Source organism: Tachypleus tridentatus, chromosome 13 (genome assembly GCF_004210375.1).
Source record: "Tachypleus tridentatus isolate NWPU-2018 chromosome 13, ASM421037v1, whole genome shotgun sequence".
NCBI classification, from domain to species: Eukaryota; Metazoa; Arthropoda; class Merostomata; order Xiphosura; family Limulidae; genus Tachypleus; species Tachypleus tridentatus.
Window position 1 is genome coordinate 229,766,140 of NC_134837.1, and position 25,631 is coordinate 229,791,770.

The 25,631-nt window shown below is 23.3% G+C and overlaps 1 protein-coding gene across 1 annotated transcript in view; it reads right to left on the minus strand.

The window, feature by feature from the left end:
- Positions 1-413: 413 nt before the first annotated feature.
- The window catches only part of LOC143237681 (moesin/ezrin/radixin homolog 1-like), a 51,296-nt gene continuing 26,078 nt past the window's right edge, over positions 414-25,631 (minus strand). Inside the window, exons 6-15 of the mRNA XM_076477193.1 lie at positions 23,669-23,838; positions 20,804-20,887; positions 18,532-18,678; positions 18,043-18,139; positions 6,011-6,174; positions 5,196-5,305; positions 4,070-4,230; positions 3,134-3,356; positions 2,703-2,803; positions 414-2,563 (exon numbers count right to left, since the gene is read on the minus strand). Coding sequence (XP_076333308.1) covers positions 2,399-2,563; positions 2,703-2,803; positions 3,134-3,356; positions 4,070-4,230; positions 5,196-5,305; positions 6,011-6,174; positions 18,043-18,139; positions 18,532-18,678; positions 20,804-20,887; positions 23,669-23,838 — 1,422 coding nt within the window. The 3' untranslated portion in view covers positions 414-2,398. The remainder of the gene's footprint in view (positions 2,564-2,702; positions 2,804-3,133; positions 3,357-4,069; positions 4,231-5,195; positions 5,306-6,010; positions 6,175-18,042; positions 18,140-18,531; positions 18,679-20,803; positions 20,888-23,668; positions 23,839-25,631) is intronic.

The following is a 25,631-nucleotide window of genomic DNA, read 5'->3' on the forward strand; positions in this document are numbered from 1 at the left end:
TCACTTTTATTGTTAATTGTGCATGATTTTATGTTAAAAACCGATATAACAAAAAGATGGGGTTCCAATAGGCTTTTTTCTAAAATCAGCTACCAACTACTAAGAACATCTTGGAGATAATGTTAGGCTACACACATTAATGCAGAAAGAGTAACTGCCCACTAAAATAATGGTGAACATTGCATTCACTTGCTTTGCTGCATGTGTTCTGACGAGTTCCTCTTTTTATTCTTTTTGTACGTTAACCTTATACATGTACAGTACTTTATAGATAAATATTACATAATTAAATTTCCTTAATCTAAACTACAATAACCATGTTTTTCTAGTTGGGAAATGTGTACATAGTAATAAGACTCCAAACCTCCAAATATTTTTAAATATAATTATTATGCTTTGAAGTCAACAAATAGTTTTAATAAACAAATCTTTTTAATGCATTTCTTGTCAATAAAATAAACTTTTACAAAACAATTTTGATTTCTATTAATTCATATTAAAAGGACTGTTTACAAGTTAGTATATCTTGAAAGAACAACCACTGACAGTTCTTAAAAAATGTTATTTCTAATAAAAACAGAGGTTAGCAAGTTGAAAAGATATATTAAGCAACTTCTCTTCACATCCGAGTTAACTTTATAAAATATTCCATAACAGACTATTTCATTCTGCAATACAGCTAATTACTTCTTTGCTTTTTACATGTATCACAATATCAAGAATGCATTATTGTTGATAAAAATTATCCCACTTGAGAAACATTTACTAAGATAAACTATCATTCAACAAATTTTATTGTAATGTTGTACACCTTCTTGGATGATTATGTAACACCTACTGATCCAATACTGGCAAATTAATAATGTGCTTCTAAGAAATAAACTTTGATCAATGTATCAAATAAAAAAATTATCCTACATAGTTAAACTCCACTGACTGTAGCCTGAATGGAAACAAAACTACTGATCAAATTCAACTAATCCAGATGGAATAATTATATAGCTTATCTATGCATTTTGCAGATTTTTACAAATCTCTTTACAAGGCAGATTTATTGTAATTTTTCAATGCCTTTTTAAAAATATTATCATAGTTGTATAATTATTCAGTAGCAGCATGTGCCTGTTGTACCTAACCAATAAATATTACATATGTCTGTTGAAAAGACAAGTTTGAGATTCATTAATAGTACATACTTATGATTGGTCTAAGTGTGGAAATACTGTTAGAAACTGTTTTCAAAACTAAGTGTACAAAAGAAAACAAATTAATTTCTCTAGAGCATAGTATTCTTCAAACCTTAAAAACTATAATTTTATAACTTCAACTTTACAGAACTACTTTTAAGGACCAAGTTTGGATCTGTATATTTGATATCATGGAATCTAATAAACTTACAAACTTAAAAACCCATAAGAAATATATTAACCCATCTTTTTTGTTCAGCTTTGAATTAATTATGCGATCTAAGTAAAATAAGAAAAACAGAGCAAAGAACTTTAAGTTACAAAAAAATTTGTTTTCTGAGCCAAAATTATTCAATTATGATGGCAAAAAACTCAAATTATGAATTTCACCCAGTGCACCAGTTATGAACACTGCAATCTCACAGTTTCCCTCATGCTTTACTCTCCTTTTTGATATGCTTAACATAACCTATCCCATTAACATAAATCAAGAAACTGAAATTCTACTTTGCTCAAACCAAATACAAAGAAATTAAATGAAACTAGAAAGAGGATTAAAAAGGTGAAGTCTAGAAGAAGCTACAGTTATGTAATCTCATTTTTAAAAGGAGGTTACATTTCAGGAATAAGGGTTTTACTAAAAATTTTCTATGGAAAAGAATTACTTATAAGGGGTTTCCAAAGAAAGCTTAATAGTCAAACTTTTTTTTTAATACTTTAACTTGGAACTCAACTTTGACAATGTAAAAATGACCATTCAGAAATATGGAAATTACTAGATCCAAACTAGTAAGCAATAACAAGTTTCAAGGCTGTAAATAATTATTAAACAAGACCTGGCAAGTGTCATGACAGCAATTTTTATCATTCTGTAACAAGGTCTCACAGGTCCTCAATGCAAAACAGTTACTTATTTTATATATATATATAAAAAATCCACATAGTAAAAAAGTTCCTGATATCATAGAAATGAAGAATAACCACAACATTGAGCAGACAAAGATCAGCATGTAACTTACAACTCTTCCCTTTCAAAATTGTAATAATATAGCAATACTTTTCTATAAGGAATGGCTTATTTTGATTTAAAAACTTAACAGTTACACATGTTTGGTAGAACATGAGAGAAGCATGAGGCACTAAGTCCAGCTTTGATAGAATAGATTCTAGCCAAATGCTACATACAAAACAAGCCACTATCAGAAATCTTTTCACAAGTTCTCAAACTGATCCACTCTTCGTTTGGTATTCCCTTTACGAATTTCTCGTAGAGTTTTGTACTTGTCCCTACCCTGACGGACGTTTTCTTGATGCAGAAGGTCATTTTTAGTCAATTTTGTGTCGTCCTTTGCAGCAGCTAACTCTTTGTTCAGTTGCTAGTAAAAATAAAATATATTAACATAAATTTTATGCTAATTACATTAACTGTGCTTTACAAGAATTGAGTGTTATTTAATATTTATAAAAAATTGCAAAGTTTTCTTTGTATTTATCTTTTTCATACATAGAACAAACCTTCAGCTGGTCCTGCAGATGCTTTTCCTTGGACACCTGGGTCATTCGGTCTTCCTCTGGACGAGGCAAATTAATATCTTCTTCTTGGTATAGTTCAGCACCTATAGACATGTCTAAATATTACTTTGTTTTAGGATGAAGTGGACTACTTTTTAAAAAAATTAAATGGCTATAACACTGCTTGATAAATTGTAAGAAATAACACATGTCCAATCCTTTATTATTTCCCAAGTGGTTAAGAGCTTCCCACATCTACATCTTAAGTAGCTCAATTATTTCAATACTATTATAATTAATATGCTCTCACATAATACAGATAATATATTGCTTAGTTCAAAGTTTCAACAGTTCAGTATACAGTACTATACATTACAAAATAAATTCTTAGGTCAACATTTTTAGTTTAAATATATCAAACAAATGCACACTACCAATTTCTCCATTTGTCAGCTCATCATTCTCATCATGCTCATTCTCCTGCAAATGGTGATGTTGAGGGGTTGTTGTAACAGCTGTAAGGGCAGCAGCAGCTTCTTCCTGACGTTTACGGGCTTCCTCCACTTCTAACTGGAGTTTTCTGCTCTCTTCATCCTTTGTTAATACTTCCTCTCTAATTTTATGAACTTCTTCTTGTTTAGCTCTGATTGCTTCTTCCTACAAGAATGAGGACAAATTTAATAAGAATTATTAAAACTATAACTCTATAATAAAAGCAAGTTAATAGTATCAAAGTCCATAACAAGTTTCAGGTTGTTATAACTTGAAATTTTATACAGAACTCTTATTTTAACTTCTTGGTTATAATAGGAGCATACTTGATACTCTTGCTATTTTCTATTAAAATAGAACATGGCATCCTTTGATAATAGTTTTCAATCCTTGAATTCAGTAATACATGGTTCATAGTGCCTTCTTTCAATAACATATATAATAAATCAATAAAATAAAAAAGTCAGTATTTTGTCATATGACAATTTTTAGTTTCTCCTGATTGTGAACTGTGAATGTTAGAAAAAAGTAAAACATTTTATACAAGCGTTTTTCAGTGTGCATGCATGGGTCTTGGATTAAGAACAAAAACATTACAAAAATCAAATTAAGTTAATGGGAAGATTTGAAATTCCATTCTACATAGCCCTAAGCATAATACCATCATTGTTTTTTATTTCCTTGAAAGAATACTGTTTTGACACCCAAAACCTGAACCAATGTTAAATGTGCAGATTTTGTAACTTAAAACAACAAAAACTTATATTATCATTTACAACAGTATTAACCTTTTAATAAAAGTGAGAAAAACTTGCAAAACTATGTCTCAAATATACTTTACATCCACATGAATTATTAGCAAGAAACTAAAACCTTACAAGTTTTGCTTTTTCTTCTACTTCCATAGCTTTATCCTCTTCAAGCTTAAGCATCATTTCTTCAAGTTCACACTGTTTCTTTTCTAACTCATCTTTTGCTGCTTGTAACTGACGCAACTGTTCTTCCAATCTTTTAATAGTTTCTTGGGCTTCAGTGAGCTCTGAATAAATACACAAAAGCCTTCATATTTCACAGCAATATCAAATTTTGAGAAAACTCACAATTAGTCAGATTATCCATCACATTATAAAGCCCCATAACAAGCCAAGAGCTATAGTTCAAAATCTGTTAGCAATCACAGGTTATCTACCCATATTTTCTTTTCTTCACAGGTTATATAAAACCTGCTATTCTCCAAATCAATATTCAGAAAAAAAAAACAAAACATCATAAGAGTCAACAGTTAAACTACCAGGTTTTTTGTTGTTGTTTTTTTATTATCATCAAGTGAAATACAGAAATTAAAAAGAAATTTAAGATGGTCAGAAAACAAAAAGAAATGACATTCTCAGATTACTGCAAAACATTAAAAGTTTAGCAACTTTCATTTCACAAAAAGTATCTGAAACTTAAAAAAGGGAAAGAAAACAATCACTTTGAATTTGACCTCAAATTAAAATATTTCCTTTTTGAAATTATTTTAGCTATAAATAAAAAAGGAATACAAAAATAACATTTACAGCTTTTGTTTTGTATGTGAAGCAATTATAATTAGAGGAGGAGGGGAACCAAGACATAAAATTAGAACCAGTAGTTTGGATTTTATCATCATTATTACTCTATCAATAAAGTACATATGATAAGATTCTAAACTTGAGCACCAAAATTTTGTTTAGATAACAATTCTGGACATACAAGAGTTAATTTAATGCCTTAGAGTGTAGCAATAGGTGGCACCAAATTTGCCTACATATTTCATTCATGGCAAATTTCTGAGCATGCACACACTCATTCTGTAAAACTCCAAAATGATAAAAATTAAGTTGTATATTATTTGTGAAAATTTTATGTTAGCTTTCTTCTCATTTGGTTTGTAAATATTAATTTTTTGCTATGAAATGAGAAACTAAAAAGTTGTTAACACTAACTGTACAAGTCAAAATATAAATCAGTAATTGCGAATACCCTTTTGTCTCTTTTCCATGTCTTCCTGCATTTGTTTCAACCTCTCTGCATATTCTTGTTGTTTCTTTTCTGCCATCTCTCTGGCTTCTATCTCCTTTCGTAACTTATCTCTGAAAATAACACATTTTAGTGAAGAAGATAAACAAGTGTATTTTTCATCCATAAATATAAGAGCAAATGCATTCCCTTACCATAATAATGCATCACAAATCAAACTAAATAAAACTGACAAAGCATAAAACCATGGTTTAAATTCCATTGAGCGAATCACTAACAATCCCAAATTAACACTATTTTAATTTATAAGCTTTCATAAGAATAAAATGAATTTAAGATGGAACACATTCCTTGAAATCCAAAATTTAAATCAGTGTAAAGTTTATGAAATGTGTGTGGCCATCTTTCAGAAACGATTGCTACAATGTAAACTGCTGATTCAAGCAATAATGCAAAATTATAACAATCTATGAGCATATACTAACACTGAAAGAAGTGCTCTCAAGGGCAGTACATGACCCGAATTACTGTCCTTAGAAATGCAATTAATCTTGGCAAGTTACCCACTGGACCAGTAAATAATTATCCAACAAAACTAAGGTTGTAATCTTTACACTTTAATGCTGTCCTTCACACAAAATTCTGTTCTCTTGCACCTTGACATCCTAAAAATATTATGCCACTGCCATCATGTATTCAATGGCTGCTTGACACAAGAATTCACATGTACAATACTACTACTATTCAGTTTATATTAAAACCATCTAAATAAATAAAAAAATTAAATAAAGTTTGCAAAAGATTGTTTAAAGATTTACCTCTCTTGTTGTTTTGATAGCTTTTCTTCACGTGCTTGGGCTTTCATTTGTTGAACCTCAATTGTATCAGGTTTGCGCCTACGCATGTATAGTTCATGGTTTCCCATACAGAGGGCTAATATTCTTTTGTTTATTCTCAGCCGAGGAGCAAAAAAAACAAAATCCTGGAGAAAACAAACATTATTACTGGTATTAATGAATATTATAAATGGGCTTCCACAATTAAGCACGAGTCACTAAAGAGAAAATTTCCACAAACGTTTATCAAATTTATGGCTTCTTTATTTCATAACATACACAAAAAGTTAAATATATTTTACAAGTGATATCAGATAATGTGAGAGTTCATCAATATTTAAACAAAATTATTTAGGATGACACTTGACATTTACACAAGTATATGAAGTTTAAGAGACTTACTTCAAATATCTTGCATAAGTTCACACATTTCTCATTTCTACAAAAGTAATGTTTCAGACAAATAACATTTGTTTAAAACATTGTCTGGAAAAAAAATCCAGTTTGCCTGGCACTTAAAAAAAATACATGAGAATACTGTATAACAGTTTCTTTCCAGGAAACAGTTTTAGAAAACTGCTAAAACAGAAACATTAAGTTACAAATAATTATTCAATACTAAAAAACTAAAATAAACTTTAAACATTAAGTTACAAATAATTATTCAATACTAAAAAAACTAAAATAAACTTTAAACATTAAGTTACAAATAATTATTCAATACTAACGAAAAACTAAAATAAACTTTAAACATTAAGTTACAAATAATTATTCAATACTAATGAAAAACTAAAATAAACTTTAAACATTAAGTTACAAATAATTATTCAATACTAATGAAAAACTAAAATAAACTTTAAACATTAAGTTACAAATAATTATTCAATACTAATGAAAAACTAAAATAAACTTTAAACATTAAGTTACAAATAATTATTCAATACTAATGAAAAACTAAAATAAACTTTAAACATTAAGTTACAAATAATTATTCAATACTAATGAAAACTAAAATAAACTTTAAACATTAAGTTACAAATAATTATTCAATACTAATGAAAAACTAAAATAAACTTTAAACATTAAGTTACAAATAATTATTCAATACTAATGAAAAACTAAAATAAACTTTAAACATTAAGTTACAAATAATTATTCACGAAAAACTAAAATAAACTTTAAACATTAAGTTACAAATAATTATTCAATACTAACTAAAAAACTAAAATAAACTTTAAACATTAAGTTACAAATAATTATTCAATACTAATGAAAAACTAAAATAAACTTTAAACATTAAGTTACAAATAATTATTCAATACTAATGAAAAACTAAAATAAACTTTAAACATTAAGTTACAAATAATTATTCAATACTAACGAAAAACTAAAATAAACTTTAAACATTAAGTTACAAATAATTATTCAATACTAACGAAAAAAATAAACTTTAAACATTAAGTTACAAATAATTATTCAATACTAACGAAAAACTAAAATAAACTTTAAACATTAAGTTACAAATAATTATTCAATACTAATGAAAACTAAAATAAACTTTAAACATTAAGTTACAAATAATTATTCAATACTAATGAAAAACTAAAATAAACTTTAAACATTAAGTTACAAATAATTATTCAATACTAATGAAAAACTAAAATAAACTTTAAACATTAAGTTACAAATAATTATTCAATACTAATGAAAAACTAAAATAAACTTTAAACATTAAGTTACAAATAATTATTCAATACTAATGAAAACTAAAATAAACTTTAAACATTAAGTTACAAATAATTATTCAATACTAATGAAAAACTAAAATAAACTTTAAACATTAAGTTACAAATAATTATTCAATACTAATGAAAACTAAAATAAACTTTAAACATTAAGTTACAAATAATTATTCAATACTAATGAAAAACTAAAATAAACTTTAAACATTAAGTTACAAATAATTATTCAATACTAATTGAAAACTAAAATAAACTTTAAACATTAAGTTACAAATAATTATTCAATACTAATGAAAAACTAAAATAAACTTTAAACATTAAGTTACAAATAATTATTCAATACTAATGAAAAACTAAAATAAACTTTAAACATTAAGTTACAAATAATTATTCAATACTAATGAAAAACTAAAATAAACTTTAAACATTAAGTTACAAATAATTATTCACGAAAAACTAAAATAAACTTTAAACATTAAGTTACAAATAATTATTCAATACTAATGAAAAACTAAAATAAACTTTAAACATTAAGTTACAAATAATTATTCACAAAAAACTAAAATAAACTTTAAACATTAAGTTACAAATAATTATTCAATACTAACGAAAAACTAAAATAAACTTTAAACATTAAGTTACAAATAATTATTCAATACTAACGAAAAACTAAAATAAACTTTAAACATTAAGTTACAAATAATTATTCAATACTAACGAAAAACTAAAATAAACTTTAAACATTAAGTTACAAATAATTATTCAATACTAATGAAAAACTAAAATAAACTTTAAACATTAAGTTACAAATAATTATTCAATACTAATGAAAAACTAAAATAAACTTTAAACATTAAGTTACAAATAATTATTCAATACTAACGAAAAACTAAAATAAACTTTAAACATTAAGTTACAAATAATTATTCAATACTAATGAAAAACTAAAATAAACTTTAAACATTAAGTTACAAATAATTATTCAATACTAACTAAAAAAAAACTAAAATAAACTTTAAACATTAAGTTACAAATAATTATTCAATACTAATGAAAAAACTAAAATAAACTTTAAACATTAAGTTACAAATAATTATTCAATACTAATGAAAAACTAAAATAAACTTTAAACATTAAGTTACAAATAATTATTCACTAAAAACTAAAATAAACTTTAAACATTAAGTTACAAATAATTATTCAATACTAATGAAAAACTAAAATAAACTTTAAACATTAAGTTACAAATAATTATTCAATACTAATGAAAACTAAAATAAACTTTAAACATTAAGTTACAAATAATTATTCAATACTAATGAAAAACTAAAATAAACTTTAAACATTAAGTTACAAATAATTATTCAATACTAATGAAAAACTAAAATAAACTTTAAACATTAAGTTACAAATAATTATTCAATACTAATGAAAAACTAAAATAAACTTTAAACATTAAGTTACAAATAATTATTCAATACTAATGAAAAAACTAAAATAAACTTTAAACATTAAGTTACAAATAATTATTCAATACTAATGAAAAAACTAAAATAAACTTTAAACATTAAGTTACAAATAATTATTCAATACTAATGTTACAAATAATTATTCAATACTAAAAAACTAAAATAAACTTTAAACATTAAGTTACAAATAATTATTCAATACTAATGAAAACTAAAATAAACTTTAAACATTAAGTTACAAATAATTATTCAATACTAAAAAACTAAAATAAACTTTAAACATTAAGTTACAAATAATTATTCAATACTAATGAAAAACTAAAATAAACTTTAAACATTAAGTTACAAATAATTATTCAATACTAATGAAAAACTAAAATAAACTTTAAACATTAAGTTACAAATAATTATTCAATACTAATGAAAAACTAAAATAAACTTTAAACATTAAGTTACAAATAATTATTCAATACTAATGAAAAACTAAAATAAACTTTAAACATTAAGTTACAAATAATTATTCAATACTAATGAAAAACTAAAATAAACTTTAAACATTAAGTTACAAATAATTATTCAATACTAATGAAAAAACTAAAATAAACTTTAAACATTAAGTTACAAATAATTATTCAATACTAATGAAAACTAAAATAAACTTTAAACATTAAGTTACAAATAATTATTCAATACTAATGAAAAACTAAAATAAACTTTAAACATTAAGTTACAAATAATTATTCAATACTAATGAAAACTAAAATAAACTTTAAACATTAAGTTACAAATAATTATTCAATACTAATGAAAAAACTAAAATAAACTTTAAACATTAAGTTACAAATAATTATTCAATACTAATGAAAACTAAAATAAACTTTAAACATTAAGTTACAAATAATTATTCAATACTAATAAAAAACTAAAATAAACTTTAAACATTAAGTTACAAATAATTATTCAATACTAATGAAAAACTAAAATAAACTTTAAACATTAAGTTACAAATAATTATTCAATACTAATGAAAACTAAAATAAACTTTAAACATTAAGTTACAAATAATTATTCAATACTAATGAAAAACTAAAATAAACTTTAAACATTAAGTTACAAATAATTATTCAATACTAATGAAAACTAAAATAAACTTTAAACATTAAGTTACAAATAATTATTCAATACTAATGAAAAACTAAAATAAACTTTAAACATTAAGTTACAAATAATTATTCAATACTAATGAAAAACTAAAATAAACTTTAAACATTAAGTTACAAATAATTATTCAATACTAACTAATGAAAAACTAAAATAAACTTTAAACATTAAGTTACAAATAATTATTCAATACTAATGAAAACTAAAATAAACTTTAAACATTAAGTTACAAATAATTATTCAATACTAATGAAAAACTAAAATAAACTTTAAACATTAAGTTACAAATAATTATTCAATACTAACTGAAAAACTAAAATAAACTTTAAACATTAAGTTACAAATAATTATTCAATACTAATGAAAAACTAAAATAAACTTTAAACATTAAGTTACAAATAATTATTCAATACTAATGAAAACTAAAATAAACTTTAAACATTAAGTTACAAATAATTATTCAATACTAATGAAAACTAAAATAAACTTTAAACATTAAGTTACAAATAATTATTCAATACTAATGAAAACTAAAATAAACTTTAAACATTAAGTTACAAATAATTATTCAATACTAATGAAAACTAAAATAAACTTTAAACATTAAGTTACAAATAATTATTCAATACTAATGAAAAACTAAAATAAACTTTAAACATTAAGTTACAAATAATTATTCAATACTAATGAAAACTAAAATAAACTTTAAACATTAAGTTACAAATAATTATTCAATACTAATGAAAACTAAAATAAACTTTAAACATTAAGTTACAAATAATTATTCAATACTAAAATTGTTACAAATAATTATTCAATACTAGCTATAAAAACTAAAATAAACTTTAAACATTAAGTTACAAATAATTATTCAATACTAATGAAAACTAAAATAAACTTTAAACATTAAGTTACAAATAATTATTCAATACTAATGAAAAACTAAAATAAACTTTAAACATTAAGTTACAAATAATTATTCAATACTAATGAAAAACTAAAATAAACTTTAAACATTAAGTTACAAATAATTATTCAATACTAATGAAAACTAAAATAAACTTTAAACATTAAGTTACAAATAATTATTCAATACTAATGAAAACTAAAATAAACTTTAAACATTAAGTTACAAATAATTATTCAATACTAATGAAAAACTAAAATAAACTTTAAACATTAAGTTACAAATAATTATTCAATACTAATGAAAACTAAAATAAACTTTAAACATTAAGTTACAAATAATTATTCAATACTAATGAAAACTAAAATAAACTTTAAAATTAAGTTACAAATAATTTTAAACTAATGAAAACTAAAATAAACTTTAAAAGTTACAAATAATTATTCAATACTTGAAAACTAAAATAAACTTTAAACATTAAGTTACAAATAATTATTCAAAAAAACTAAAATAAACTTTAAACATTAAGTTACAAATAATTATTCAATACTAATGAAAAACTAAAATAAACTTTAAACATTAAGTTACAAATAATTATTCAATACTAATATTCAAAAACTAAAATAAACTTTAAACATTAAGTTACAAATAATTATTCAATACTAATGAAAACTAAAATAAACTTTAAACATTAAGTTACAAATAATTATTCAATACTAATGAAAACTAAAATAAACTTTAAACATTAAGTTACAAATAATTATTCAATACTAATGAAAACTAAAATAAACTTTAAACATTAAGTTACAAATAATTATTCAATACTAATGAAAAACTAAAATAAAAAACTAAAATAAACTTTAAACATTAAGTTACAAATAATTATTCAATACTAATGAAAACTAAAATAAACTTTAAACATTAAGTTACAAATAATTATTCAATACTAATGAAAAAAACTAAAATAAACTTTAAACATTAAGTTACAAATAATTATTCAATACTAATGAAAACTAAAATAAACTTTAAACATTAAGTTACAAATAATTATTCAATACTAATGAAAAACTAAAATAAACTTTAAACATTAAGTTACAAATAATTATTCAATACTAATGAAAAACTAAAATAAACTTTAAACATTAAGTTACAAATAATTATTCAATACTAATGAAAACTAAAATAAACTTTAAACATTAAGTTACAAATAATTATTCAATACTAATGAAAACTAAAATAAACTTTAAACATTAAGTTACAAATAATTATTCAATACTAATGAAAAACTAAAATAAACTTTAAACATTAAGTTACAAATAATTATTCAATACTAATGAAAACTAAAATAAACTTTAAACATTAAGTTACAAATAATTATTCAATACTAATGAAAACTAAAATAAACTTTAAACATTAAGTTACAAATAATTATTCAATACTAATGAAAACTAAAATAAACTTTAAACATTAAGTTACAAATAATTATTCAATACTAATGAAAACTAAAATAAACTTTAAACATTAAGTTACAAATAATTATTCAATACTAATGAAAAACTAAAATAAACTTTAAACATTAAGTTACAAATAATTATTCAATACTAATGAAAACTAAAATAAACTTTAAACATTAAGTTACAAATAATTATTCAATACTAATGAAAACTAAAATAAACTTTAAACATTAAGTTACAAATAATTATTCAATACTAATGAAAACTAAAATAAACTTTAAACATTAAGTTACAAATAATTATTCAATACTAATGAAAAACTAAAATAAACTTTAAACATTAAGTTACAAATAATTATTCAATACTAATGAAAAACTAAAATAAACTTTAAACATTAAGTTACAAATAATTATTCAATACTAATAAAAAACTAAAATAAACTTTAAACATTAAGTTACAAATAATTATTCAATACTAATGAAAAACTAAAATAAACTTTAAACATTAAGTTACAAATAATTATTCAATACTAATGAAAAACTAAAATAAACTTTAAACATTAAGTTACAAATAATTATTCAATACTAATGAAAAACTAAAATAAACTTTAAACATTAAGTTACAAATAATTATTCAATACTAATGAAAAACTAAAATAAACTTTAAACATTAAGTTACAAATAATTATTCAATACTAATGAAAACTAAAATAAACTTTAAACATTAAGTTACAAATAATTATTCAATACTAATGAAAAACTAAAATAAACTTTAAACATTAAGTTACAAATAATTATTCAATACTAATGAAAAACTAAAATAAACTTTAAACATTAAGTTACAAATAATTATTCAATACTAATGAAAACTAAAATAAACTTTAAACATTAAGTTACAAATAATTATTCAATACTAATGAAAAACTAAAATAAACTTTAAACATTAAGTTACAAATAATTATTCAATACTAATAAAAAACTAAAATAAACTTTAAACATTAAGTTACAAATAATTATTCAATACTAATGAAAAACTAAAATAAACTTTAAACATTAAGTTACAAATAATTATTCAATACTAATGAAAACTAAAATAAACTTTAAACATTAAGTTACAAATAATTATTCAATACTAATGAAAACTAAAATAAACTTTAAACATTAAGTTACAAATAATTATTCAATACTAATGAAAAACTAAAATAAACTTTAAACATTAAGTTACAAATAATTATTCAATACTAATGAAAAACTAAAATAAACTTTAAACATTAAGTTACAAATAATTATTCAATACTAATGTAAAAAAACTAAAATAAACTTTAAACATTAAGTTACAAATAATTATTCAATACTAATGAAAACTAAAATAAACTTTAAACATTAAGTTACAAATAATTATTCAATACTAATGAAAAACTAAAATAAACTTTAAACATTAAGTTACAAATAATTATTCAATACTAATGAAAAACTAAAATAAACTTTAAACATTAAGTTACAAATAATTATTCAATACTAATGAAAACTAAAATAAACTTTAAACATTAAGTTACAAATAATTATTCAATACTAATGAAAACTAAAATAAACTTTAAACATTAAGTTACAAATAATTATTCAATACTAATGAAAACTAAAATAAACTTTAAACATTAAGTTACAAATAATTATTCAATACTAATGAAAACTAAAATAAACTTTAAACATTAAGTTACAAATAATTATTCAATACTAATGAAAACTAAAATAAACTTTAAACATTAAGTTACAAATAATTATTCAATACTAATAATGAAAAACTAAAATAAACTTTAAACATTAAGTTACAAATAATTATTCAATACTAATGAAAACTAAAATAAACTTTAAACATTAAGTTACAAATAATTATTCAATACTAATGAAAACTAAAATAAACTTTAAACATTAAGTTACAAATAATTATTCAATACTAATGAAAAACTAAAATAAACTTTAAACATTAAGTTACAAATAATTATTCAATACTAATGAAAACTAAAATAAACTTTAAACATTAAGTTACAAATAATTATTCAATACTAATGAAAACTAAAATAAACTTTAAACATTAAGTTACAAATAATTATTCAATACTAATGAAAAACTAAAATAAACTTTAAACATTAAGTTACAAATAATTATTCAATACTAATGAAAACTAAAATAAACTTTAAACATTAAGTTACAAATAATTATTCAATACTAATGAAAAACTAAAATAAACTTTAAACATTAAGTTACAAATAATTATTCAATACTAATGAAAACTAAAATAAACTTTAAACATTAAGTTACAAATAATTATTCAATACTAATGAAAAACTAAAATAAACTTTAAACATTAAGTTACAAATAATTATTCAATACTACTAAAATAAACTTTAAAAAACTAAAATAAACTTTAAACATTAAGTTACAAATAATTATTCAATACTAATGAAAAACTAAAATAAACTTTAAACATTAAGTTACAAATAATTATTCAATACTAATGAAAAAACTAAAATAAACTTTAAACATTAAGTTACAAATAATTATTCAATACTAATGAAAACTAAAATAAACTTTAAACATTAAGTTACAAATAATTATTCAATACTAATGAAAAAACTAAAATAAACTTTAAACATTAAGTTACAAATAATTATTCAATACTAATGAAAACTAAAATAAACTTTAAACATTAAGTTACAAATAATTATTCAATATAACTGAAAAACTAAAATAAACTTTAAACATTAAGTTACAAATAATTATTCAATACTAACTAAAAAACTAAAATAAACTTTAAACATTAAGTTACAAATAATTATTACTAATGAAAACTAAAATAAACTTTAAACATTAAGTTACAAATAATTATTCAATACTAACTTTAAAAAACTAAAATAAACTTTAAACATTAAGTTACAAATAATTATTCAATACTAACGAAAAAACTAAAATAAACTTTAAACATTAAGTTACAAATAATTATTCAATACTAATGAAAAACTAAAATAAACTTTAAACATTAAGTTACAAATAATTATTCAATACTAATGAAAAACTAAAATAAACTTTAAACATTAAGTTACAAATAATTATTCAATACTAATGAAAAACTAAAATAAACTTTAAACATTAAGTTACAAATAATTATTCAATACTAATGAAAACTAAAATAAACTTTAAACATTAAGTTACAAATAATTATTCAATACTAACTGAAAAACTAAAATAAACTTTAAACATTAAGTTACAAATAATTATTCAATACTAATGAAAAACTAAAATAAACTTTAAACATTAAGTTACAAATAATTATTCAATACTAACTGAAAAACTAAAATAAACTTTAAACATTAAGTTACAAATAATTATTCAATACTAATGAAAAACTAAAATAAACTTTAAACATTAAGTTACAAATAATTATTCAATACTAATGAAAAACTAAAATAAACTTTAAACATTAAGTTACAAATAATTATTCAATACTAATGAAAACTAAAATAAACTTTAAACATTAAGTTACAAATAATTATTCAATACTAATTATTCACGAAAAACTAAAATAAACTTTAAACATTAAGTTACAAATAATTATTCAATACTAATGAAAAACTAAAATAAACTTTAAACATTAAGTTACAAATAATTATTCAATACTAATGAAAAACTAAAATAAACTTTAAACATTAAGTTACAAATAATTATTCAATACTAATGAAAAACTAAAATAAACTTTAAACATTAAGTTACAAATAATTATTCAATACTAATGAAAAACTAAAATAAACTTTAAACATTAAGTTACAAATAATTATTCAATACTAATGAAAAACTAAAATAAACTTTAAACATTAAGTTACAAATAATTATTCAATACTAATGAAAAACTAAAATAAACTTTAAACATTAAGTTACAAATAATTATTCAATACTAATGAAAAACTAAAATAAACTTTAAACATTAAGTTACAAATAATTATTCAATACTAATGAAAAACTAAAATAAACTTTAAACATTAAGTTACAAATAATTATTCAATACTAATGAAAAACTAAAATAAACTTTAAACATTAAGTTACAAATAATTATTCAATACTAATGAAAACTAAAATAAACTTTAAACATTAAGTTACAAATAATTATTCAATACTAATGAAAACTAAAATAAACTTTAAACATTAAGTTACAAATAATTATTCAATACTAATGAAAAACTAAAATAAACTTTAAACATTAAGTTACAAATAATTATTCAATACTAATGAAAACTAAAATAAACTTTAAACATTAAGTTACAAATAATTATTCAATACTAATGAAAACTAAAATAAACTTTAAACATTAAGTTACAAATAATTATTCAATACTAATGAAAACTAAAATAAACTTTAAACATTAAGTTACAAATAATTATTCAATACTAATGAAAAACTAAAATAAACTTTAAACATTAAGTTACAAATAATTATTCAATACTAATGAAAAACTAAAATAAACTTTAAACAAATAATTATTCAATACTAATGAAAACTAAAATAAACTTTAAACATTAAGTTACAAATAATTATTCAATACTAATGAAAACTAAAATAAACTTTAAACATTAAGTTACAAATAATTATTCAATACTAATGAAAAACTAAAATAAACTTTAAACATTAAGTTACAAATAATTATTCAATACTAATGAAAACTAAAATAAACTTTAAACATTAAGTTACAAATAATTATTCAATACTAATGAAAACTAAAATAAACTTTAAACATTAAGTTACAAATAATTATTCAATACTAATGAAAACTAAAATAAACTTTAAACATTAAGTTACAAATAATTATTCAATACTAATGAAAACTAAAATAAACTTTAAACATTAAGTTACAAATAATTATTCAATACTAATGAAAACTAAAATAAACTTTAAACATTAAGTTACAAATAATTATTCAATACTAATGAAAACTAAAATAAACTTTAAACATTAAGTTACAAATAATTATTCAATACTAATGAAAACTAAAATAAACTTTAAACATTAAGTTACAAATAATTATTCAATACTAATGAAAACTAAAATAAACTTTAAACATTAAGTTACAAATAATTATTCAATACTAATGAAAAACTAAAATAAACTTTAAACATTAAGTTACAAATAATTATTCAATACTAATGAAAAACTAAAATAAACTTTAAACATTAAGTTACAAATAATTATTCAATACTAATGAAAAACTAAAATAAACTTTCAACATAAATTACCGGAGCTTTTTTGTCAATGGGTTTGATGACAAATTTTCGATCATTGAAAGAAATGTTTCGTATTTCACTCCATGGAAATCCAATCTTTGGAGTCAGCCTAAAAAAATACCATTATAGCATCAACAGTTTATCACTTTCAGCATAACAGGCTTTCAATTCACACAAAAACAATTTCCTTAAAAACAAATTATAAAAGCAGAAACAAATTAAAAACTATACACCTAAGAAAAATACAGTATAAAATAATTTTCTTTTATAATTCATTTTAACATATCTGTGATTATGAAAATAAGATTATAAATACTACATTTTTTTTTATTAGTTATCAGGGCAACTGTTTCAAACTTAAGCTTAATTTTTTTTTTAATACACCTTTCATATGTAAGTACAAGTATGCAGAAAGCATTTCAATAAATTTCATAAAAGAATGAAAATCTATATAACAACACTTCTAATGCCAGCCAACCATAAATACTTTAAGATACTAACTTGTCTTCTTTTTCATATATATTCAAGCCCAGAGCATCAACACCCAACCAAAGCTCTGTTCCCTTTTTGTTCTTGATTTCAAAGTAATTAACTCCATACATTTCCAGATCTTGGGCTATCTTTAGGTACTCCATCATGCCATCCTCCCTGCATCAACAAAAATGTGTGAAATTACAAATTCCAACTTATCTAAGAACTGAAGTTTCAGTCTTGGACTACTGGACTAGAATATCTTCGTACAAGTATGAAGAACTACTCACAGCTATCCACAAGACTAAAACAAGAGACTTTATGGAATCCATCAGGTAAGTTGTCCATTATACCAAACTCAGAAAAATATTGAATCCAGCATCAGAATGCTATTCACCACACAAAGATTAGGAAGTATCTACTACTGTAAGGCTACTCAAACTAAGAGTATGTTGTTAGACTTACCATTACAATATCCGATGCATTAGTTTATAAGAGTACGTCAAATTTACTATTGAGTAGCTTTGTCCAGAAGACCAAAATGAATACTGTGCAAGATCTAGTACTAGGAGGCTACCCACTAGACCAAAATGACTACATTGGACAAGCACTAGAAGCTTACACACTATACAACAAAAGACAGTTACAAGATATTTCAAACAAATAGCCATTAGACTAAGAAAGGAACTTTGTTGGGAACACCACTAAGAAACTTTCCAAAAAACAAATGAAAGTAAGCAGGTAAGGTCCATCATTAGGTGTTCTTTACTAAGCTACAAATGTAGGACCCACCACCACCCACTAACCCACAAGGACTAGCAAATAGAATTTATCATCAGACTAAGAGCAGAAGTATTAGAATCAACAATATGTAATTACCCATTAAACAGCAAAATACAAAATATGGGTATTTAACAAAAAACAAAAAATTTCTCAATGGAACCTAAGGTTAGCCAATTCCTTACAAAGTTTCAGTTCAAGGCTTTTTATCAAAGTTTGCAAGAAATAAGTGTCTATCTGTTAGATATTAAGCAAAAGTGGAATTATCACTGTATAGCAATCCCATACACTAAGCAGTATGCAAAACCCACCACTAGTCTTCTTAAAAGACTAAATGAAAGAGCATGTTTATATAAAAATATTACCCACTAAAAATATAAAAACATTTTCAAGTACACGAGGAATAGTTCCTCAAGGGCAGCACTTAGCATAATACATTATTTTGGCAAAAGCAAACATCTGTAACATAATACTAAACCAATTAGAAACTGAGACTAGTTGACTAGTACAGTACCAACAGAAATATAACAAGGAAGTCACTGCCTATCTTTCCATAAAAGTTGTCTCCTTAGAACAAGTACACAACTTCACTGGAACTGTTTGCAAGAGTCTGATTATATATCTTTGATATAATTCAAAAGTGTTTAAAAAAAACTTTCAATAATAGGAATCACTTTTAATACATAAAATATTACAGTTTATATCAGCACAATCCAAATACTTTGTCCCATGCAGTACTTCCTAAACAAATCCATTTTTGTAGGAAAATTTTACTTTTTTTCCCCATAATGAGGTATGAAATACTATGATCAGTAATTACTAACACAAACAGCCACCCATAGGGACAGCAGTTCCAGTTTTTTAATTTACATAATACTGATGTAAATAATACTTAATTAATACTTAATTGCTCAAAAGTTCTGATTTTATGCCTTTAATAGCAGCATACAATCATGTGCTTCTGACGAAGGCATAAAAACAATATATTATTCAAATAAAATAACTTGAAATATACAGGTCTTATTTATTTGTACTTAAAATACACTTCTCTAAAAATTCTTAAATATAAAAAGACTTCTTTAGAAGTCAATCTTCTGGAACTGAGAATGATCTTAAACTTTGCTTTATTCTGTAGCTGTCAGATGAGACTAAAACTCACTGAGACTTGAGATCACCTGAAGTTAAAACTGGCACACCAGATCAACAAAATTATTCCCAAAGCTACTAAACTGATTGTTTACAATTCTTTAACATGTTGAACTAATGAACATAGTACTAAGCATAAAATTTTAAATCTCATTCTGAAAACTAATTAACAATAAATAAGACAATAATTACAATAAATGAGTATTAAAAAACAGTTGCTGTCAAGGTTAGCAAAGCTTCAAGTTTGTAAGCATAAAAGTCACCTTAAAAAGATAAAATTTCTTTTTGCCAAGGAATTTTGAATTATTTAAAAGTTGTCTGCAGACTGAATACTCATTTCTGCTACACTAGTGTTAAGATACTGTAAAATACATACTTAGGCATTCCCTTGTGTTCCATCCACCAATTGGTTATACGCTCTTCCCACATATCTGAACTCAGATTGTGTTGATCCAGCACCCTGTTTAAAAATACAAGCCACATGCTTTAAATTATAACTTAATGATAGCATGTAATGTTATAAGCATTCTCGCACTCACAACTTTTAAACTAAGTAACTCAACTAATCAACATGTTAAATGCTTTTTGTTCTCTTTGAATGCATCATTTAACAACAGATCTTAAATTTAATTCTACAGAGTTAACAGTCAACCTTGTGTGTTTTACTGTTAAATAAACTGATAAGTTACACACTTTGAAATTGTAAACTCAACTGAGCCAAAGGTCAGTTTTTTTGTTTTTGATTTTTAATACAAGTTTAATTTTTACCTTATTTACTTTTGGTAAAAGATATACAACAATAAATGAGAATATATGCAAACAAGAAATTTGCACAAGCATCTGAGCTGAAGCCTTTTTGCACCTGCTGTAGTTTAGTAAAGCTAGTTTTTTTCTGTGTTAGTTGCCCAAAATATAATTAATGTGGGGTTGAAATACAAAAACAAATACATCAAGAACTGTGAGAAAATGTTCCAAATTCCTATAATTTATCTGATTTTGAAACTGAGCTATAAATAGATTAAAAATATTCTACAGTTAACAGGAATAATTTTACTCATATTGCACAAAGCTCTTCCTTGTAAACTACTATCTTTAACCACCAAATAAATGATCTTAAGACTACTGCAACATTGAATTTGTTATAAACATGTCTGTCAAACAAGTAGTAATTATGGAGCTAACTGGCTTAAAATACACAAAAAGATTACGGGCTTTTCTAGTGTTTTATAAATCTATTACCAAGTAGTTCAAGAAGACAGGAGGTTCAAATTTTATATTTTTTTCTTGTCATTCTCATCAGTTGTTTTTTAATTAGTTGTATACCTCAGTAACCTATTTCTGACACTAGAAACTTCTGAAAGGGTGAAATCAAAGCTAGACATGTCATGACAGAAAAATGAACTAAGAACTTTAGTAATTTTTTAAATTACAAAATTAAATTTTACATCATAAATTATACAAGGTGTTCAGAAAGTCACTGTGCAGTTTTGAAAGCAGCAATAACAGCATTCATTCAGTCTATTTCAAGCCAGCAACTGATAGCAGTGTTTAGAAACAAAATAAGAAGGATCCAGGCCTGTGTTGATGCCAACGGGGGTCACTTTCAACATTGTTTATAATTGTCATTCATATTTACCTCCTGTATTCTATATTGAAACATGTCTGTTAATAAATATACAAATGCACATTGATTATCCAAACACCTTGTATTTTGATGCCAAGTTTGAAATACAATGTTAACAAAAATTGTTTAACTTTTCAATGCAACTCTAACCCATTGTTACATGCACATTCTGGGTGACTATTACCCTTTCACAGACATGATTAATCATTCAAATACTTAACCTTTCCTCCCCACCCAAAAATAACCTGTAATTTTGTCATGTGATTTGAGTCAACTGAAGCTGTTTCATGCAAGTTTAATTTTTACATTTTAGTTCTTTTTATAATAAAAAATAAGAAAAAGTATGGTAAAATTTCTAAAAAGATATGCTTTAGAGCAGCTGATGCATTACACCATTCAATAATGTGAACAACATATGAGTGATTTAGAACTTGTGTGTTGAGATTACACAGATCTGTAATTGTCTTGAAATGTTTACATGTTCAATAGTAATTCCTGCACATTGAATCCAGAAACAATACCCATTTTTCTCCATCAAGTACAAACTTCTAACAAAACATACGCACTTTTACACAAGTGAATGATTTCCAAAGAAATCAGGTCACATTTTGTTATGCTTAAAATGTTGACAACCACTGGATATAGATTTCTCTAAACCAATCACAATGTGAGAATCTTATCAATCATTCTAGAATCCACAAGAAACAAGAAAAAATGTTCAAAGAAATAAGTTCATACAAGTTACCCCCTTGACAATTTGTAAAATTCTTAACCAACAGAAAAATTTTTGAAACTGTATAGCTGAATCATGGAAGATCTATTATCAACACCAAAATTTTCATGACATAAATTTATAGGCCTCTGTTAGTAGTCACATGGGTCAAAGAGCAATAAATAAAGCAATAAAATTAAATATAAAGAGCTGTACATTCTTATAAGTTTTCTGTTAATTAGGATAAACAAAACGAGATTTCTGTTACAAACTGCAGTCATTCTAGAAAATAAAAAGAAATATAGTTTTTTGTGTTTTTTTAATGGTGGTTACAAGGTAAGTCAAACTGACTGAATGTGAATACAGTTAGGATAGAGAAAAACAGATTAAATAATTTTATTGAAAAATCTATTCATACTTACTCAAGAGGCTTCAGATATTATGCAAATAAAATTTGACAATTTTCAGATGGAGTGAATTTATTTTAATCTTGACAGAAAAATCACTTTACACATCGAGCAGTTAATATTGAATTCATGATGAAATTTTTAATACAAACACTTAAGTGAAAAATATGATTGTGTACAAAAGACTTGTTTATTAAAAGCTTGTCACATTTTGTGAAAAACAATACTAAAAACAATTTTGATGGTTATTTTGAATAAATAAGGTTGTTGAACTCCAGCAAACACACAGCAAGAGAGTTAATGAAAATAAGCAGGTGAACACCATAAAAATATATGGACAAGGTTACCTTACCCCAAAATAGTGCTGTTGCAAACATTCTTGAGAAAAATAATTCATTTTTTTGTAAGAACTATTATGAAGCAACCTAAAATTGCAAATGCTTCTGCAAAATAGTTAATAATGTTTTATTCACTTGTCTACACGTATTTTCAACATACCTCTGAGGAAGCAGCCGATCATTTCCAAACATCCCCTGTGAATAGTTACTGGAGCTGTAATTGCCATACTTAGCCTGCACAGCATAGGAAGCCAATAATACAGATGTTTCAGGTGGACAGTAAATTTCATCATTCAAAATACCACTTTTCACTTGAAGGTAAAACAGTCGCTGTAAAAAGAAACCCACATTAACATATAAAAATAAGAAATGAAATGGGTATAGTATTGGAACATCATTGAGAAAATAGTGGACTTTATTAAATTAATATTAGACAACTGTTTTTATTTGCCGAACAAGTTGAAATGTATCCTATAAAGTTTGATTTATATCAGAAATTCAATTAGTACACATATATGTACAGTGTTTGAATACATGAACCTAATATATTCAACACAGAGGACTTTTGTCATTCTAATAATTTAATATTGCTTATTATACTCACTAAATCTAATTAAAACTTTCCAGATATCTTGTAAAGGAGAATATTCCTATAAATTTACTAAAAAATCATCAGTAATAAAATAAACTTAAAAAAACAAAAAAGTCCCTAGATCTGTAGTTTATTTTAAATCAAGTTTCATACTAGTATTCTTGGTTCACTTCCATATTAGTCTCAGTAAATATTTTGCCAACCACATATACCTCCACACTTAAAAATACTTTTTCCTGTAAACCTAAATGTTGAGAGAAAAAGAGATTAAAATATCTTTTATCCAATCATTTTTAGCTTTTGACATTAGCTCTTTTAAAACTGAGCTTCACAAGTTAATGTTTCAACTACATGCTGCAATACATTTCAAGTTTAAATATACAGTTCTATGTTTCCAATAAAGTAAAATTACATGAAAAACACAAATCATTTTATTTCCAAAGATAAGTTCAAAAATTAATAACCAAATGTGTATTGTCTTGGTCCATTTGAACAACATTGTATTGATGAAGGAATGCTGACTACAATTTCAAATTTACATCACATATCTACATAAAATGTAGTAAACTTACTAAAATATCCAAGTCTATTGTACAACAAAGTTATAAAAGTATTTATACTTACGATAGTCTAAAATTCACAAACATCAGTGACTATAACAAGGCAGATTGTAAGGCAATGTTTATACAAAACATAAAAACACTTGTTTATTGTATAATTTGAATATTGCATTTGCATAAATGCTACAACCTTTTAAATACATTTACAGTTTTTCACTATTCTTGTACTCTGATATTTGTAGAATAAAATAAATATTTAATAACTAACAAATACACTGCTGGCCAAAATCTTAAGGCCAATGAACATAAAGAAAAAATATGCATTTTGCATTGTTAGACTCAACCACTTATTTGAGTAGAGCTTCAAAAGATGAAAATAAGTAGGGAAAATAAAAATAAAACGTTTTTAGCATTTAATAAAGAAAATGGGAACACTATGAAATTAGCCTAAATGCTAGCTGGTCAAAAGTTTAAGATCATACTGAAACAAAGCGTTAATCGGTAAACACGTAACGAAATCTAGTCATTTGTGTTCAAGCATTGTCAACATCTCCTACTGACATCTCCCATTTTACATTTGGTAAAAACATGGCAAAGGCTAAAAAGTTGACAATTGACAGAGTTTGAATGTGGCATAATTGTCAAACTGCAAAAGCAAGGTCTCTCTCAACGTGCCATCGCTGGTGAGATTGGGCGTAGTAAAACTGATGTTGCAAATTTCTTAAAACCCTGAGGGATATGGAACGAGAATTTCATGTAGTCAGCCCACGAAAATGTCGCCGGCGTTGAGCAGGAGGATTTGACAGGTTTTCCAGCAAGACACCAGCCGATCGTTGAACCAGATTAAGGCCCTTACGGATACAGAATGCAGCTCTAGAACAACAAGACAGCATCTACGAGAGAAAGGCTTTAAAAACCGTAAACGTCTTCAAAGGCCACGTATCCTTCCACACCATGAAACAGCTCTGTTA